This window comes from Fusarium oxysporum, chromosome 3 (genome assembly GCF_000149955.1).
Source record: "Fusarium oxysporum f. sp. lycopersici 4287 chromosome 3, whole genome shotgun sequence".
NCBI lineage: Eukaryota > Fungi > Ascomycota > Sordariomycetes > Hypocreales > Nectriaceae > Fusarium > Fusarium oxysporum.
The window spans coordinates 1,812,592-1,829,772 of NC_030988.1; the positions used below are offsets into that span (position 1 = coordinate 1,812,592).

Sequence of the window (17,181 nt, forward strand, 5' to 3'; positions counted from 1 at the left end):
GTTCTCGTTGTTCTTTGGTAAGCCGGCGAAGGACGCCGCGTACTTTCTTCGGCCGAGCTGGGCACTTACTAAGGCTGGCCTCGTGGGGCCCTAAGCAGTTGACGCACTGTTCTGGTGCAGCACAGCCGTCTGCGATATGGTCAGTCATGCCACAACGTCGGCAGACTGGCTGTCTACGGCAGTTGCGGGCAAAGTGGTAGTCCCAGCACGTTTTGCACTGTTTAGGTTGGACGGTTTTGTCTATGAGTCTGGCTGCACGGCTGCCAAAGAGGGACCAGAATCTCTTGGTGGGCTTGAGAAAGGACACAAGTAGAGTCTTGGTCAAGGGATTATCCGAGAATTGTCTCCCAGTACGTATATCAACGGGCTTGAGCCCTGTCTGGATTTCTATCTCATCGCTGACAACGCTGTCACTATCCACCTCATTGCCGCGAAAGTCAGTCAGTCTTCTGGGAAAGTCTGAGACCACATAAGTGTGCCATTCCTTGTTCGTTTCTACTGCCATAGCTCCCAGCTCAGCCGCCCACTCGGCCCGCTTCTCTACGAGAAAGTCGCGCGTTTCGAGGTCGGCAGCCAGGATGGCCCATCCTGATCTGACTTCAAACACCTGTCGGATCTTGTCTGAGACGGCGCCGAGTTTTTCCCGGATCAGGGTCCGGATTGCATAGCCACTATGGGTCCTGGCCGGAGCTCCGGCTTCTAGACGGATGAAGACACGGAGGTCTTGTCGGGGTGGAGCGATGGTCGATTGTTGCCCTTGGCGATGAAGTGGGTCAGATTGTCGGTGTTGTTGTTGTTGATGTTGGGGAGTTGGGCGGGCGTGGTCAGTGGGGAGCGAGGCGGCGACGCTGCTGTAGGTAGGCTTAGAAGCTGGTGCATCGCCGGAAAGCTCTTGTTTCCAAATGCCGAGGAAGCTGTCGGCGAATTGCCGAGCGAAACGTCGCTGCGGTCCAGCGGTGAATTGCTGAGCGGCTTCTTCAAACTTGGCGCAGAAGGCCTGGAAAACCATCAGCTTGGCGTTGTACTCTTCCACGCGCTCGCGGGCGAGGTCATTGGCCGATTTGATAATAGAGATTGGCTGATCATAGATCGATGTGGGGTTGGCACGCTCAGCTCCTTCCGCAGCTGCAGCAGTGGTGGCGGCGTTGAGTGGTGAGGACGGTGTCTGCGCCGTCCGCCCGAGGCCGGGTGAAACACCAACGGGACCGTTGACGATTGCAGGGCTGTTTTGCAGGAGAGCTGCACGGGCTTCTCGGTTTAGATTGGCGGGAGTGTGGATCCCAAGATCAAAGCGATCCGAGACAGCGGGCGGGCTCGTCATGGACGAGGCCATCGCCGCGGCTTGCGGCTGCGCGAAGAGCAGGTTGGGTCGTTTGTTGTGCGCTTGTTAAGGATCTTGGTGCAGGCAAGGGCCACTTTCTTAACACTTGTATGCCAAGAAAGTGTGATGACAAAGGAAGGTGTTTTCTATTATTTATTTTAGCTAAAAAAGTGTTATAGGGTAAGCTGTTTTTAGGTAGCACAGTATAGTGAGACACTCGCTTGACTGAGGCACTCGCTTATCATGTACGTTATACAATTTATGGCAACTCAAACCATAAATATATCTTCAGATCTCGATCAAATACAAGAGGTCGATTCCTATGATGAGAAGAGCTTCTATAAGCAACACGAAGGCCCCTGCACGGACTCCAAGGAGCCTGCCGGAGCCGATGATTATCCAGCTGATAAATATCGCGGCTTCAATTTCAGCCCTTTTATTGTGCAACCTTGCCATTATTATATTCGTTATTTACCTCCATCAAGGCTGAAAAAAAAATAGCCTATAAACTCAGTATATATTGAAGGATATATAAAAGATTGAGACGAATTATTCAGAGTGCAGTAGAGGTGAGGAAAAGCTTGAAGCGTGTACTCGTTGACTGAAATGCAAGCCACACTTTTATCATCATGATCTCAGGAAGAATGAAAATGACCCACGAGGCTTCCCTAACCGCGGTGCATCTATGAATAAAACATTCAGGCTTTCAGCAACGTGGTCACCGCCAGGAACTGCTGCGTTGCATGTTATGTATGCACGCAACCGCACAATGCCAATGACAGACCTATGTATACGCTTCGAATCTCCCCATTGGTGGTGCAGACTGCGGCAGCTCCAATATGACCATGGATAGCGCTCCCATCTGTGTAGGCTTGTAGAGTGACTAGTTCGTCGTGTATAATCTGTCTACGTCTGGTCTGGGCTTCTACGTTTATTTCGATAAATGTCTGCGGTCCGTGCCATCACGGAGGAAGCAAAGGGGGCGCTGTGGAATCGAGTGGGTCCGTCTCGCGGTGGACCCCATGTGATGCAGTCAGATCATGCCTCAATCTATAACTTGGCATATCCTGTCGGCAGAATAACTCATGCCCTCCTTCCTAACTTCTAAGTGGGCTTGTATGTCATGCTTTGTATAGCAATACCAAACTCTAGTCGGTATTTAAACATTCACTCATCTCCGAAAAGTATGGCGCCGAACATTAAAACTCCACGCGCCAAAAATGTCTCCAATCTTCCCCTCTCTACTATAAGTCGCCTGGCATTTACTTATTTCGGCGTTGTCTTCTCCACAGGCTTCTTCTTTGGTACCATCCGCCATCTATACGTCATCCCCAAATTCAATCTCCCTCTGCCACATGCCGAAATTATTGAGGCACCACTTATGTTTATCGCTGTTATTGCTTGGGCGAATTGGCTAGTAAACCGCTATAAGGTCCCCGCTAGAGCACGTGTAAGAATGGCAGTTGGACTGTTTGGGTTGGGATTTATGGTTTGCATGGAATTCATGGGGCGCAGAGTTGCGGGACGTCGTGGTCCTGCAAAAGAGAGTGAGGAGGTGTGGACTGAAGCAGCTCGAGCGCTGTATTTGTTCAATTTGATATTGTTTGGGATTATGCCTTGGATTCTGATGTTGGTAGAAAAGGGGTGATCCCATGCTGAGCTTGATGTATATTTCGATGACATATGTCACATTCAAGGCGCATGTCATTGTTAGCGACAGAGTAAGCGCCGTGCACATTGTTTGCCTCAGCTGGTAATGTAGCATTATATACATCTGCATATACCTACGCAGTGTGTCCAAGCTGTGGTGAAACCTATGTTAAATGGCCTTAACTGTTGTATGTGATGTAAGCACAGAGTCAATTGACGAATGACTCTATCGCGAAATAAATGCATGGCTTTAGTTGTTGAAGTCTGAAAGAGGTTTTGCTCCTTGGTTAAACCGTCTCACAATTGAATCTCACCCTCTGCGCAGCTTGCGATATGATCAGGACGATTCTTTTATTATGCTAGCAAATAATGCTACAAAGTTATAATCAGGAGGTCCAGACACACTGCTACAATAATAAGCCAATGCCTTGGAACGCTACATATTATCATAGCACCTGCCTCTTCTAGCCCTAAGGTCTAAACCAAGGGCAGTCAACAGCTTGACTTAGCCAACCGACTATCCTCTTCTCTGAGGAAGTAGGGTGCCAAAACATTCACAATTGCGGACCGACCGCTGCACTCGTCAATTCATTTAAACCCTGCCAATTGAACTTCCCGTCAACATCGCAGGTATGCATTCCGAGTTAAGTTACATGCAGAACTGAGATAGGCAAGGTCGCACGCTAGAAGGCCGGCCAATACTATCCCAAGGATTATTGATAACCTCACGCGATCTATCCTATGGCATCTTCTCTGGGAACTTTTCAGCGACCTTGTCATTCACGCTCAATGATGCTGGTTGGATCGAGCTCTTGGTCGGGCCTTCGCGTTACCCATGTTCGTGGACTTTCCAGCTGTAGCCCAGGCCTCGTTAAGGATAGAATAGACTTCCCTTGATGAATGGAACAGCCGATATGACTCTCAGCGTGTGATCCGTGGCTCGAAGCATGCATATCTGTTCAAGCCAGTGCACCTGGGGCATAGCGGATAGCGTACCCAGAGCGGTCCAAACTGAGGGCTTGAAAGATCCTTCGATAGGACATACGGCAATTGGTCTTCGAGGCGCGTACGAATTCGATCATTTAAACCTAGGCTTTTTTAGTCCGCTAGCAAAGAAGGAAGGGAGGGCTTGGCCTTGGCGTCTCTTAGCAACTTAGGCCACCCGACCGGCGTTTAGGCGTAGTGAAAAGAGAAATTACAACCAGCTGAACCTGCCTTGAGGTTATCCCTAACCACTGGGATATGTCATTATAATTGAAGCCGGCGGTAATAAGTATACGGCCTGGAAGGCGTTGATCGTGAGTGAGCTGCCGTGTCCCTTGCGCAAACAGGCTTTAAAATATGGTCTTGACGACCAAAGCCACATACACCTGTTCTGTAATGGCCACACCTGAAGGTTGGTATGTGTAGACATGGATGCAACACAGAGGTTGTCAGCCTGAAATGGAAGCTCTTATGATTCTCATTATTTACTGGTTGAATTTGTTGATGCGCACACTATGAGTCCCATACTTAACGCCCTGATCAAAAGCGCATCCTGGGCAAAGATACAACCATGATAAAAGTATAAGCTTCAGCTTACAGTCTTAGATTTAGATTACTTCTGTGATTAAGAGAATTATAACACTGGTAAGTAAGACTCATACCCTACGTATCAATACCCTCATATACTAAAGAGTAATGAAATATACGTCCCTCGCGTAGGAGAGGGAGCGGATTGCAAAAGAAGAAACCCCTTGTCAAGTATTTTTCAGGCTTTGCACGACCACTCAAAGGTTCGATCACTAGAACCCTAACACCTGCATAAATCATCCGTCGCTGATGAAACCCCGCCTAAGGAACGTCTTCAGGATCGCAGCACCTGTCTGGAATGAATATTGACTTGCATAATGGGCAATCGACATGGTGTCTCTGGAACCAGGAGTCGATGCAACCAGTATGGAAGACATGTTTACATTTCAATCGTCGGACATTATCTTGGTCCCTAAGAACTTCGATGCATATTGCACTATACTGACATTAGTACGAGTAGGAAAATCCCTCCTCTCAAATTGGTACTCACCAGACGTCAACTGAACTAGGCTGCGTTACAGTCCATGTCGCCTGCTTTTTGGACCCTTTCACTATTCTGTATTTTTCTGAAGGGCTTGCGTTGTTGAGGATCTTTAGATGTAGAGGATATCGTGATTTTACGATAAAGCTAGCATTATTAATATGAATATTAACCACAAAACTTTGAAAGATGGGCGTACAAAATAATAACTATTAATAATAGACCAATAATGCTGCCTATCACCCCAACGAATGCTACAGGCGTACCTGAGACGAAGGCATTGCGGTGACTGGTTGAATTACCTGGAGGAAGATAAGGCATGAATGATCTTTTGATAGGGACTTTCTGTTGAAATAGAGTAATTCTCAGTAAAATGTGGTGAAATATAAAGGCTATACTTCGCGTTGTTCTCTTGTTGTATCTAATGGACCAGTTGCGACTTATATTACTGATTTCTCAGATATTTGATCGTAAGTTTCCGCCATAAACGACGCACCATGGCAAACTGAGCCACATAACGAAGAAGTCAAAAATCATGGAACCATGGCTCAGGCACTTATTGCCCGTTTTTTGATTGGGGATCGGGCGAGAATGTAGGTAGTTAGTTGTTAGTCGAAATATCGGTGGTCTGATACATTGTTCTAGCATTACTTGCCGCCTTTTCCCGATATTATGATTTTGGTGCTTATTCCTACGAATGTTCAGAGTTCTCTTTGGCTTGATCACATCACCTGAGGTGAGGTCAGGTGGTTCTGGGTCGGGTTAAGCCTTGGAGGAGCCTAGTAGCAGCCACTACGAGTCCGATGACGCGATGACATTTAGTATGACCACTACCTAGGCATCTAAAGACACGATCGCAGGTAATGAAATTTAACAGACAAATCAGTCCAGATCAACGGGCTGACCTGCAGGAAATCTGTAACGGCCCCGGACCCAATCCTGGAGAGATCACGTTCGCTACCAACAAGGAGCGGGTCTCGGCACTGACTGGTAGAAAATAGAGGCCTCCATGACGCTGAGGAGGCCGTCCGCACGAAGCCTCTGAGCCTTCATAGCGCGAGGCTCATGGGTAACTTCTGGACTGCTATGGGTATAGAACATCACATGCCTGTGGGAAGTCAGTTTCAACTGCGGCCAGACGTTCGTTCGAACTTGGTGGAGAGACAGTATCGAAAAGCAAGGTACAGTATTGAGCACTAGCACCTTCCGGTCCACAAAAACATGCTCTTTGTAAAGTCTAGGGTGGGGCCATCTGGGTACATGGCTCTACCTGATAAGCAGATGTTCTGTCAGAATTTGGCCGCCTTATGGGTGCGTAAGCAATTTCTGGCTTAGCAAATGAAGTACTTAGAAGTACCGCTGCTGTGTGGAGTCCAAGGCGCGAATGTGGGGAAATGGAGACAGACCAACAGTGCGAGTTATAAGTTCTGTCGCTTGCATCAATCAGGTAAGTACATCGAGATACACACTTCTACTCAAGAATGATATATGGGCTGCGCTCCTAAACGAGAGTTATTGTTGGAGAGGAAGGTGCAAGTGCTCAATACTGTACAGTGATCATGCTTAGCCAATTTATCAGCTGAACCCGAGAGGATTAATCCGAGGCTCACGTTCGAATACCAGAATCACCTTAGGAAAATATCTATCTCTTTGAGCGGCATAAGCCTCCAAAGTGGTCACGACAGGGGTCTAGAGCCAATCAAAATTAGCGCAACTCAAGATACATCCACACACACCTAATTTTGCGTGTGATAGAAGTACCAGCAGGTCGCTGTGTTACAAATAGCTACCTCACATACTTTGCAGCCGTATCGGGTCTGCGACCGCCGCTGATTTCCTGATATCGGCTGTAGATAACCTCCTTTTTCCTTCCTTCTTGTGAAGGATCGAGGCTGTCCTTGCCGGCAGCCTTTAGAAGCTAGGCAGTCGGAATATTTACCTCTATACACATGATTGATATCTCTTTGTAGGTGAATTTGCCGTGCTTCTGTATCCTCGATATCTTCCTCCTTCCCTGTGCGGCCTCTCTTCCCTTGTGTGACTTTCAGTTGCGCATTTGTTGAAAATGGCATTGTAAATAGCCTCTTTCCAAGCTTGAAGCGTGGTATAGGGCTTCCAATGAGGCTGCCGCGTTTTCTTCTGTAAAATGAAGCTATTCGCAAGTGCGACTTCAAGGAGGAAAGACCAAAGCAATGCCTGCCAAGGACCGCGCCGGAAACGATGCTGGTATGTTGTATAGGACCTTATCTGACCGCCGCGGTCCACGTGATTCATTTCATCGTTATACTGAGCGGCAACAGTAGGAATAGGGATTATCTTGGACTGATTTCAATTGAAGACCTGCTGCAGGCGTTGCGCCTCTTTTGGCGGGCAATTTCCTCTCTTTTGGTGTGCGCTCGTGAGGGCCTTTGCTGTGCACAGTTGAAAGGGATAGCACCACAGAGCTATCTTGCCAATCGATTTGAAGGACCTTAGGGGAACGGAAAGAGACAAAATAGTGAGGAAAATATAGGTAAAGTTGTCTGTACCTGTTTATCCTTCGTCGGGATTAAATATACCTCGTTATACACCAAAGGCGTGGTATCTTTTATATGCTTCATCTCGGTGGTGATGCCGCAGTTAGGGCGTGCCGTGCTTGTAGCCCCGTATCCAAGCCGCCGAAGAAGGCGGAAGAGTTGCGGTGACGAGAAGAGGTTATCTGTGAAGACGTGCTGTGTCTGTGTTGACAGACAGCCTTTTCAGTAGGTGAACTAAAGCGCTCTGTGTATTGCTGAGAGGGATCACGGTCAGCAGCTTTCCCTTCTTGCCGCGCTGTTGTGATGTAGGTAGCTCGACCGTTATAGCCTTATATGGTGATGCCTTTACATGCCAAAGCCACTGCAGAAAGTAGCCCTGTTGCGCAATAACCCAGATTTTGAACCCCACTGGCGTGGGCTTTCTCTTGACGAGCGTTGTCTCTTTTGATCTGCCCGTAAACGGCACCATGCACTCATCTACAGTCAGATTAGTCCCTGGAAGATAGTGCTCGATAGACACCCTTTGTATATGCTCAGACCACTCTTCAGCCGCTTGGAAGGTCTTTGGAAGATCGCTCTCAACCCTCACATCGAGCTTGGTGTAGTCAAAAGTGCGGAAATACTGTGTGGTCAGCTCGAACTTCCGTAACGGCATGAACTTGATGATCGAGTGAAGAGGTCGCTGATCTCCTAGCCTAGGGGCCTCCCAATGGCCCTTGAGGGATATTTCCCTATGAATTCCTAGGTAAATAAGGACCCCAAGCCATACATAAGCCGTTGCGGTGGAGATGCCTTCCCATTCGACGATGCGTGAGTGTTCAGAAAGGGGGATATTCCAGTTGTCAGTAACGGCATTTTCAAGCAAGTGAGCGACCCAGCTGTTTGTGTATTCAATCCATGACTATATAAGGGAAATAGGTACGAAAAGCTGGAATAATTCGAGTGGTTCCTTGGGCAGAGGGTTGATCTTAAAATCACGATATTCTAGGTTGAAAGGTTCAAAATCATCACCGCGACCCTCTTCGGGCGGAAAATTAGGCACGCCGGTGGGGTCATCAGGTGCCCTCAAAGGCGGGGTATCAAAGCTGCGATCATCTATGTAATCTTGTATCTTTTGAGAGCTCATCGTTTCATTTGAGACTCGTTAGGGTCAATTTGTATGAGGATTTTGATGATTTTGCTGGTGTTGAATGAAGAAGCTGTTTGACGGGTACTTCACGTACCCTGCAGGTACTAGCGGGGTTAGTAAGCAAAGTGGGGTAAGTGACCTGTTGGAGGCTTATGCCGTCTAAAGAGACAATTCGCCATGGAGGTCGTCCGCAATCTGGACTTTAAACTCCGTGCGCCCCTTAAAGCCTTATCGCCGAATTGCCGGTAAATCCTACAGTACATAGTAGATACAAAGTCTGTAGCTTAGTCCCTGCAGGGTTTCCCTTGCCAACTCCCCAAGTCTAGACCTAGAGGCAGGATTCAACCCCCCTTAAACCATTGGTCATATGTATCGTATGACGTACAAAAGTACCGGCTCAGATCCTTGGACAAAAAACTATGGATCAGCGTTCGGAGTAACTCAAAACGATGAGATCAATCATTCAACAGGAAAAGCTCCCCTGTCGTGATCTACCTCTGATGTCAGTCAGATGCTGATGATTGGCTGAAACAAGCGTGGCTGAAAGGGTCCAGAACTTGAGCCCATCGTTCGATTGTGCGATTCGGAACCCCTACAAATACATCGGAGTGGGGTAGAACAGGGTAGCATCCCGTTCTGGGCCGCCCACGGGCTGGGATCCCAACTTATTGTATCAGATGATTTTGGGCCTACATAATATTCCCCGTGACTCGGCAATGGCCGTTGTAATCAGCCCATACTTTCATCAAGGATTAAGTTGCTGCCGGACAGTGTTATTCCCGGCATCCAGAAATACTTCAACTCCAAGGTTATATCAAGTCCCTGAAGAATCATGGTTCTCGCCCATCAGGCTATCTCGCACGTAATCCATTCTCTAGACAGCGCAAAAATCACTGTTGAGGTCACACTGACCTTATCTCCCGCACGAAAATGGACGCTACGATATGTCCTTTTGACCTGGTCCTGTCATGTCGCACAAGTGAAAATGTAAGTACCAGGGATCCTCTGTCACTGAATCCACTCGGGGTTCTACCCCCAGCTACTCCGTGCAAATCAGCCTACCCAAACACATCCTTCTCCCCAGCATCCTGCTCCACATTCCCCCAAAAGCCGGCATCCCTGTGGCGCTCTCGCGTAAGTTTCCGCGGCACATCATTAAGTATCCAGATCCCTGGAACAAACCGTGGGGCATTGTCATATTCCAAATTGAAGAACATGCTCATCGTTTGTTAGGCTGTGGCGTCAGAAATCGGTCAATTTCCACCTGTGTGGGATCAACCCATTCCCAGATCCGACTATTACTCCAATAAGACACCATTTTACGAAAACTACTATGGGAAGGACTTCCCGGGCCTTTTTTTCGATGGCCCTGCACAGTCGCCTTTCCAGAGCACAGCCGATTCCTCTCCAGAATCTGACTGCATCTCATCACCCATTCTGGATGTAGATATGACACTAAATTTCTGTATGTCACACCAAAGCTACTTGGAACTCGCAGCCGTGACTAAACTCAATGGATGTAGCGGATACGTCAATGGATATCATGGAGCCCATTCCTTGGGACCTCAGTCTAGATCAACCAACATATGGTGGTCTTCCCACGTCAGACCTGTCTCAAGATGTTCAAACTGCCTCCGATTATAACCGAACAACAGCCTACCGACAACAATCAGACGCATTTTCTCTAGGGACAGTAGCGAGCAAGCCCTGGGCAGAGCCGGGCCTAGACGGAGCACAAGAAGATGACCATACCTCGAGCTCACGACAAAAGCGAACCGCCCGATCTCGACGACAGAAAAGAGATAACAGAAAGTCTTCCGAAACATCCCTTGCTAATACTGGTGGCGCTCCCTCGGTATCGGACGCTGCCAGTCCCAGCTTCACGCCGCAGTACAGCCGCGCCAGCATTGGGTCTGGATCCACGCCGATGGCTTCTGCAGCATCAACAGCTTCTAGCCGTCAAGCAAAGCTCAGAAGCGCGTCTCATACTTCGAAAAACAGTCATTCCCGGCCAAACGATACCCCCAAGGAACGCCGAACGCGCGCCTCCCACAATCTTGTCGAGAAGCAGTATCGAAATCGTCTCAATGCCCAATTCGAATCCCTTCTCAGCGTCCTACCAGAACAACTTCGCGCGGCGAACAACGGAAATGGCGATACTGACGACTCGGAGGGGAATGACGCGGACCGCCGTGTGAGCAAGGGTGAAGTTCTGGAAATGGCTCGCAAGCATATACAATTACTGGAGCAGGGGCGCGCTGAGTTGGAACGCAAGAACCTCGAGCTTCGTGGAAATCTCCGACGGCTAAAGGGATCTGCCTCTGATGGTACAGTGTCCTCGTCGAGCCAGGAAACTCCGCTCGATTTCAAAGCCGATGCGAATGGCGAGACACAAGCCGGCGACCAAGACAAGAGTTGAAAACGAAGGATCGCCAAGAAACAGGGAATGACTGCGCAGGAACATGATGGAATGTTCCAAACCATCCGATGGCTGCTCTGGAAGGGAAAATCCGTTGGCACTGGATGCTCGTTTTCCATGGTACCTCAGGCATAGAGTCCAGGCCATCCCTCTTAGGCTTTCCTGGACTTTTTAAGTTCTGGCAATGGTAGCACTGGCGGCAATGCGCTTGTTTCCCTTAATGTTGTAAACCTCCACCACGGTCACTTCAGGGGGCTCCAGCCAATTAAAACGCGTTAAATTAAAGGTACATAATATCTTACATAATTTATATTGTGATAATAAGCCCCAAACGATCCGGATTGTTATAAATTGCTACCTGATGTCGCCCTAACGAATTGACCAGGCAAATGTCACACGGTGTTGAAATGAGGATAGAAATGAGGCAAGGATCGCGATGAGAGTGAACGACTACAACTAACATCGGGCAGCATCCTACTGCCTATGATATCGGCAGATTGAACATTGGTATAGGAGGCTAACCTTCGTCGCTCCCTTAGATAAAAGTGTCACGAGCCCTGATTCTCTCATGTGCCACATTGAATGTGTGTAGGTTCTTGGTTGAGTTGTGTTAGATACGCACGAATACGATGGGGTGAGTGTATCAAAGTGTTGACCAGAATGTGGTGATGTTGTCACGTTGTGTATTTTACATAATGGGGCGTGCGATCGTCATTGCGGTGATACTCCAGTCGGGCCCCAGTATTAAGATGTATATGGGACTTATCGTCCCGATTGCAGTCAACTTTGAGTCAGTCCCCAGGAGCGGAGCTGGCGTCCTGAATGATGCCGGAGATGTCCTAGATGACGCCGGCAACATTGTTGACAAGATCGCCGACACCTATAACCTCAAGAACCTCATGGGCAACACCGTCAACACCACCGGTGATGTTGTCAGCTCTTCGGGCGATGTCCTCGGCAAGATCATGCCTATAGGACAAGGAAAGCCTGAGGAGGAGGACGACTCCCACGACGAGGGAAAGAGCGAATACACAACCCAGTCCAAAGTCAAGAAGTCCGGCGGCCTGGGAGACACCGTCGGTAGTGTCACAGGAGCTGTCGGCGACACAGCTAAAGAAGCCACGGAAGGTGTTGGCGATACAGGTAAAAACGGTCAACGATACAACAATAGTCAACTTTTATCGCCAGAACGACGAGCTCAAGCGCTTCGTCGAAATCGTAGAGCTGGGATCGACGGCGATCCCCGTCGCCGCCTCAAGCCCACTAGAACTAGACAAGCTCGCATCCACACTAGTGAGCCTCTTGCAATCAGCAGCAAAGGCAGCGGGCCGGCCTGCGAGGAAGGGAGCACGCAACGCTCCGTGGTGGACCGAAGAGTGCGCCCTTGCTGCTGCCGGGTATCGGGCGATCAGAAGGCTGTACCCTCTCGGATTCAACCAAGAGGTTCAAATAACCAAGCGAGATTTCCACCATGTGGTCCGCCGCACCAAAAGGCTTTATTGGCGGAACTTGATCAACAGCTTCTCAGACAGCAGTTCCGTTTTCAAGGCCGTCCGATGGCTGAGATCGCCAGGAGCCTTCCAACCGCCTCCACTCCAAGTGGACGACATAGTCTACGAAACCCAGCTCGACAAGGCCAACGCGCTCCGGCGAGCAACTCTAGAGCGTCGGACAGCTGAGGATGATATCCAGAATCCCTGAATCGAAGTCAGCCCTCGCAAAACGATCCCATTCCCGCAGGAAATCTCTCTAGAAGAAGCACAGGACGCGACCCTCTGTACCGGGAATACATCGCCGGGGGCAGATAACATCACAGTCAAGCTCCTCACAGCAGTATGGCATATTATCGGAACACACGTTCGCCGCCTCTTCGAGGGGTGCCTGGCCATAAACCACCACCCAAAGCCTTTCAGAGCGGCCGAGGTGGTTATGATCGCCAAACCCGGACGCAGAGACCTGACGGCCCATCTCTCTGTTCTCCTGCCTCGGCAAGGGACTGGAACTGTTAGTAGCGCGCCGTCTCGCGTGGGCATGTATTTACTATGGAGTCCTTCACCCGCAACAAGCTGGAGCGCTTCCAAAGAGGTCTGCAACAGACCTCGTAGCCGCCCTAGTTCACGACATTGAGGAGGCATTTGCTCGCAAGAAGGTGGCCACGCTGGTCACGATGGATATCCAAGGCGCGTTCGACACTGTCCTGCGCAACAGACTGATTCTGCGACTTCGGGAACAGGGCTGGCCCGAACATCTCGCCCGATGGGCCAGATCCTTTATGGATGACCGATCTGCTTGTGTTAGGTACCAAGATATAATCACCCCGCTCTCTCCTCTCCAGTGCGGTCTCCCTCGGGGATCGCCGGTATCGCCGATCCTCTTTCTGTTATATACAGAGCCCACCTACCGACTGAGCAACCCTCAAGGCCGGTTCGGCTATGCAGATGACACAGCCATCCTGTGCGTCGGTGACACGGTCGAGGAAACGGCCGCTGCGTCATCACGTTCTGTCGAAGAAATGGTCCGCTACGGCACCGAAGTATGGTACCCAGGGGCAACCCAACCGCGGTGGGACCAACCGTCCAAAGACCGGCCGTCAAGTATCCAACATCTCCTGCAGAGAATGAACAAGGCTATAGTTCAATCTATGCGAGCTATAGTCCCTGTCTGGAAGACGACCCCAGTCGCCATCCTCCATCGGGAAAGCGGGATACCACCTATCACTCAGCTTCTTGAAGCACGTCGATACTGTTTCTCCGCCCGGCTTAAATCCCTTGATGAGGCTCACCCCCTCGCGAAGCGCACGCTTCCACCCAGGCAGCCCACATACCATCAGCTCATTAAGCGGAAGTACCAAGCTCCAACAGAGAGCAGCTTTAGAACCCGTCTTCGGAGGACCAATGAACTCCTCGCACCCTGTCCACGACCAGCCCTCATGCAGAAATGCTTCGGCAAGGGATAAGATACACCCCTGCAGACAGCCCCGAAAGAGCAATCGGCCGAGGCCTTCCTCCAGTGGGTTGAGACAGTAGACCTAACCACCTAGATCGTATACTCAGACGGCTTATTGTCTTCGGAGGGAGCAGCCAGCTATGGCTTCGCCATTCACCAGAAGGACCTCTCCATCTGCGAGGGCTCGGGCCGTCTTAGACCTGCCGAAGTCTTTGACGCTGAAGCTACAGGAGCACTGGAGGGCCTAAGGCCGCTCTGAACCTCCCAGGATCAGCGGCACGGGACATTGTAGTCTGTCTAGTACGCTAGATACCTGGCCACACAGACATTCCCGGCAGCGAACAAGCCGATAAACTAGCAAAGGCAGCGTCCTCGCTACCAGAACCGGAAGGCGCTCAGCAGACGCTAGCATACCTGCGAAAGGTGGCGAGGCAGAAACCAAAAGAAGCTTTCGAAATATGGTGAACAATCTCCATTCCCGAGCAATACAAGAGATTGAATGTCAAGGCGACTATATGTTGCCCACCGGAACTCTCGCTCCCTCGGGCTGCCCTACACCATCTACTCGCAGCAAGATCCCTCCATGGGGATTTCGCTGCATACCACGAATGATTCAACCACAACGACGCGCGGGTGACTTGCTCGCGCGGACGACGCAAAGCACCTAGCCATGTCTTCTACTACAGGAAAGTACCGCGCGGTGTCGAATAAGGCTCGTCCCCTCGCCGACTGCGGCGGTCAACCTCGCAATGGGAAGGAACTTCGACAAGTACATCAAGTTGACCAAATCAAGCGCCTTCTTCGAAAGGATATGCACTAGTTACTAAACGAGGCAGATAGGAGATGCATTTGCGTCTCCTCCTCTCCTTCTATCTTCCTTTCCCTTCTGTTTCTTTGTTTCTTTTCTTTATTCTCATGGGCTCGGCCGCCTTGTGCGGTCATGCCGCCGCCTCTCCCCAGTCTCACTAAAGACTGACTGATACAGCGGCTATCGCTATGATAGCCGCACCTGGTCATCCCGCTGACGGGTAACAGGCTCGACAGGACGCGCTTTTGAGCCGATGATATGCTAGATACTGGTCTGTTCTGTAATTTGCGAATGCTTTACGTAGATTTTAGCACTAGAAACTCTAGCTCAGCAGGTCCTGTGCCCCAATAGGGGACTTTACGGGCCTCACGGCCCCCCGGACGAAAAATATACATACATACATACATATTTTTCATTCTGATTGTATCGCAGCATGGTACCTTGCAGAACATGATACGTGCCCTGTATGTATTCATAACTTTGTTACCAACGCTTGTAGACTGGAAAGACCACAGCAGATCCATGTATATGATGGACGGATAGAAAATGTTTAGATATCCTACTAGGACCAAATCTGTGTTCTATTGACCAGTTACAAAGAGTTTACTATCTGCCGGATGTACTAGGGAACTTAATCATAGTCTGCCAATTCCAGTCGAATTTAGTATCTTTTAGTCTCAAGATTAGCATATGGAGGCTTGCACTCTCCACGGGCTCCAGTTTGAGCCCGGCAGATGATGCTAGCCTTGTTATCGAGCATCAAAGATATGTAGCAACCAGGACAACCTTTACGCCGCAAAGCAGTTGTTCCGCCAGTTGCGGTAAGTGGAGCGCACGGACCTCAAAGTGTCTCATGCAAAGCAAAGCAAATACATATAATAAGTGAGTGGTTTGCCATACTCACATCCACAAACATCTTATAGCACTACCTATGTACATGTTGTCGTTGCCGACATCCAGCTTCTTTTGTGTCATTATACGATCGTAAAGCCCCTGTCCAGATGCTGTATCTGATCAGACAGATGTCTGTTCTCCTCCTCGAGGGCGAGGATGCGCTGCCTTGCGAAATCCAACACCTCCCCTCGACTGTAACCACAGCCCGGTGCTTCCGGATCTTCTTCGTGGCCGGACTCGTCTTTCGCCTTTGAAGCTTGGAGCACAGCCAATAGTCGCTCGAATTTCTGCTTCAAGCGGGTGCGGTACTGTTTCTCAACATTGTTATGGCACTCCCTAGCTTGAACGACATGCGCAGGGAGTGCGGGTTTCTTGACGACCTTCTTTGGCCTGCGTGATGCCGAGCGCATCTTCACTTGAGTGGGAGTTTTTTCCAAGCCCACAAGACTCTCTTCATTGCTCGTTGTCGAGTCGCGTCGCTCCAAAAGCCCCGCAGTAAGTGCTGGCGGCAGGACTTTTGCCTGGTTCATGTCGGCCCAGGATGAATCGAGGTTCTTGATGGAATGCTTCGACTGCGGCCCCTCTCCGCTCTGTGCAGGTAGGTCATCATTCCCAATACAACTATTGGTGATACAAGAGGAGGCTTTTCCTGTCTTGTGCAGCTGACTTGAAGAGGGGTTTGGTCGCGGTTGGGTGAGGGGTATGTTGGGGATGGGCGAGATTGGCCGAAGATAATACCCAGGTGCCCGGTACAAGGGATCGAGGAACACAGGGTCTGTAGAAGGTCATTCTCTGCATTCGATAAGACCATGGGCATCTTACCCTGCTCGAATTGACTGAGGATATTATCGAATGTCGACTGTGAGTGAGGTGTCAACCTGGACTGCCATGAGGGGTGGCAAGGTGTTGTGAGAGCACCGGTGTCTTGGCCACACGGACAGGTGAAATTGTGCAATGATTGGAAGATTACCTAAATGCGACAAGGGTTCATGTCGTCCTGCATCTGTCGAATACCGACCGCTACTTACCTTGGAGGAAAATGGCGTTCCGTCCCATTCGAAAACGTTAAAGTCCGAAATAATAGCAGCGGTGCTCATAATAATCTGTGCATCCAATGATGGCGATGTCTTGAAGGGGAGAGACTAGCTCAATGCCTCTGGCACAAAGAATTATATACAACAGCCCGGAGCTGGTGGCGTTGGTATGTGATACGCAAAGCTTGTGATATGGCACATCAATTTGTGTTATTCCCCAATATTTTCCGACCTACCTTACCTCAATGTGCTGGGAGGTCTCGACTCTCCTCGCGTCTGGGCTATCCCTTTGAGTGCCACAGCCCTTAGGAGAGTCACTCGCCCCACTTAGCTTAGTCATAAGGTTAGTACGTGCAGGGTACCGGAAGTTCATAAGAGATTTGCCAAGTCTGTAAGGTAGCTCTTTGTAAC

General features: G+C 49.8%; 6 protein-coding genes across 10 annotated transcripts; 3 read left to right on the top strand and 3 right to left on the bottom strand.

The window, feature by feature from the left end:
• Positions 1 to 2,395: 2,395 nt before the first annotated feature.
• On the top strand, positions 2,396 to 3,220 carry FOXG_22337 (uncharacterized protein). Of its 2 annotated transcripts, XM_018402743.1 has the most exons (2): positions 2,423 to 2,505; positions 2,614 to 3,220. In XM_018402743.1, the coding sequence occupies exons 1-2, from the start codon at positions 2,445 to 2,447 to the stop codon at positions 2,967 to 2,969; spliced, it is 417 nt and encodes a 138-aa protein (XP_018256737.1). In that variant the 5' UTR covers positions 2,423 to 2,444; the 3' UTR covers positions 2,970 to 3,220. The 2 variants fall into 2 exon arrangements, with proteins under 2 accessions (XP_018256736.1, XP_018256737.1); XM_018402742.1 differs by having other exon boundaries at positions 2,396 to 3,220.
• Positions 3,221 to 5,815: 2,595 nt separating this feature from the next.
• FOXG_22338 (uncharacterized protein) lies at positions 5,816 to 6,169 on the bottom strand. Its single transcript, XM_018402744.1, has one exon. It carries the CDS (start codon positions 6,123 to 6,125, stop codon positions 5,982 to 5,984), a length of 144 nt encoding a protein of 47 aa, XP_018256738.1. The 5' UTR covers positions 6,126 to 6,169; the 3' UTR covers positions 5,816 to 5,981.
• Positions 6,170 to 6,706: 537 nt separating this feature from the next.
• On the bottom strand, positions 6,707 to 8,988 carry FOXG_22339 (uncharacterized protein). Its single transcript, XM_018402745.1, has 2 exons — positions 7,553 to 8,988; positions 6,707 to 7,494 (listed from the first exon to the last, which is right to left on the bottom strand). The coding sequence occupies exon 1, from the start codon at positions 8,193 to 8,195 to the stop codon at positions 7,719 to 7,721; it is 477 nt and encodes a 158-aa protein (XP_018256739.1). The 5' UTR covers positions 8,196 to 8,988; the 3' UTR covers positions 6,707 to 7,494; positions 7,553 to 7,718.
• FOXG_22340 (uncharacterized protein) lies at positions 8,731 to 8,832 on the top strand (the record flags this gene model as incomplete). Its single annotated transcript, XM_018402746.1, has 1 exon — positions 8,731 to 8,832. One exon carries the CDS (start codon positions 8,731 to 8,733, stop codon positions 8,830 to 8,832), a length of 102 nt encoding a protein of 33 aa, XP_018256740.1.
• Positions 8,989 to 9,373: 385 nt separating the features above from the next.
• FOXG_16142 (uncharacterized protein) lies at positions 9,374 to 11,763 on the top strand. Of its 3 annotated transcripts, none has more exons than XM_018396229.1 (3): positions 9,374 to 9,852; positions 9,903 to 10,134; positions 10,193 to 11,763. In XM_018396229.1, the coding sequence occupies exons 2-3, from the start codon at positions 10,119 to 10,121 to the stop codon at positions 11,086 to 11,088; spliced, it is 912 nt and encodes a 303-aa protein (XP_018256743.1). In that variant the 5' UTR covers positions 9,374 to 9,852; positions 9,903 to 10,118; the 3' UTR covers positions 11,089 to 11,763. The 3 variants fall into 3 exon arrangements, with proteins under 3 accessions (XP_018256743.1, XP_018256741.1, XP_018256742.1); XM_018396227.1 differs by having other exon boundaries at positions 9,374 to 9,656; XM_018396228.1 differs by having other exon boundaries at positions 9,374 to 10,134.
• Positions 11,764 to 15,328: 3,565 nt separating this feature from the next.
• Positions 15,329 to 17,075, bottom strand: FOXG_16144 (uncharacterized protein). 2 transcript variants are annotated; one of them, XM_018396231.1, is made up of 4 exons: positions 17,012 to 17,075; positions 16,765 to 16,954; positions 16,559 to 16,595; positions 15,372 to 16,511 (listed from the first exon to the last, which is right to left on the bottom strand). In XM_018396231.1, the coding sequence occupies exons 2-4, from the start codon at positions 16,831 to 16,833 to the stop codon at positions 15,817 to 15,819; spliced, it is 801 nt and encodes a 266-aa protein (XP_018256745.1). In that variant the 5' UTR covers positions 16,834 to 16,954; positions 17,012 to 17,075; the 3' UTR covers positions 15,372 to 15,816. The 2 variants fall into 2 exon arrangements, with proteins under 2 accessions (XP_018256744.1, XP_018256745.1); XM_018396230.1 differs by having other exon boundaries at positions 15,329 to 16,511; positions 16,765 to 17,075.
• Positions 17,076 to 17,181: the final 106 nt, after the last annotated feature.

Excerpts from the sequence above, each read along its gene's own strand:
- FOXG_16144 (XM_018396230.1), bottom strand. The coding sequence starts at position 16,833 with ATGAGCACCGCTGCTATTATTTCGGACTTTAACGTTTTCGAATGGGAC. Across the intron at positions 16,596-16,764 it reads GAACGCCATTTTCCTCCAAG|TCGACATTCGATAATATCCT; the intron begins GTAAGTAGCGGT and ends CCTCACTCACAG. Across the intron at positions 16,512-16,558 it reads CCTCAGTCAATTCGAGCAGG|ACCCTGTGTTCCTCGATCCC; the intron begins GTAAGATGCCCA and ends GACCTTCTACAG.
- FOXG_16142 (XM_018396227.1), top strand. The coding sequence starts at position 9,600 with ATGGACGCTACGATATGTCCTTTTGACCTGGTCCTGTCATGTCGCACA. Across the intron at positions 9,657-9,902 it reads CATGTCGCACAAGTGAAAAT|GCTGTGGCGTCAGAAATCGG; the intron begins GTAAGTACCAGG and ends ATCGTTTGTTAG. Across the intron at positions 10,135-10,192 it reads AGATATGACACTAAATTTCT|CGGATACGTCAATGGATATC; the intron begins GTATGTCACACC and ends CAATGGATGTAG.
- FOXG_22339 (XM_018402745.1), bottom strand. The coding sequence starts at position 8,195 with ATGCCGTTACGGAAGTTCGAGCTGACCACACAGTATTTCCGCACTTTT.
- FOXG_22338 (XM_018402744.1), bottom strand. The coding sequence starts at position 6,125 with ATGTTCTATACCCATAGCAGTCCAGAAGTTACCCATGAGCCTCGCGCT.
- FOXG_22337 (XM_018402742.1), top strand. The coding sequence starts at position 2,445 with ATGCTTTGTATAGCAATACCAAACTCTAGTCGGTATTTAAACATTCAC.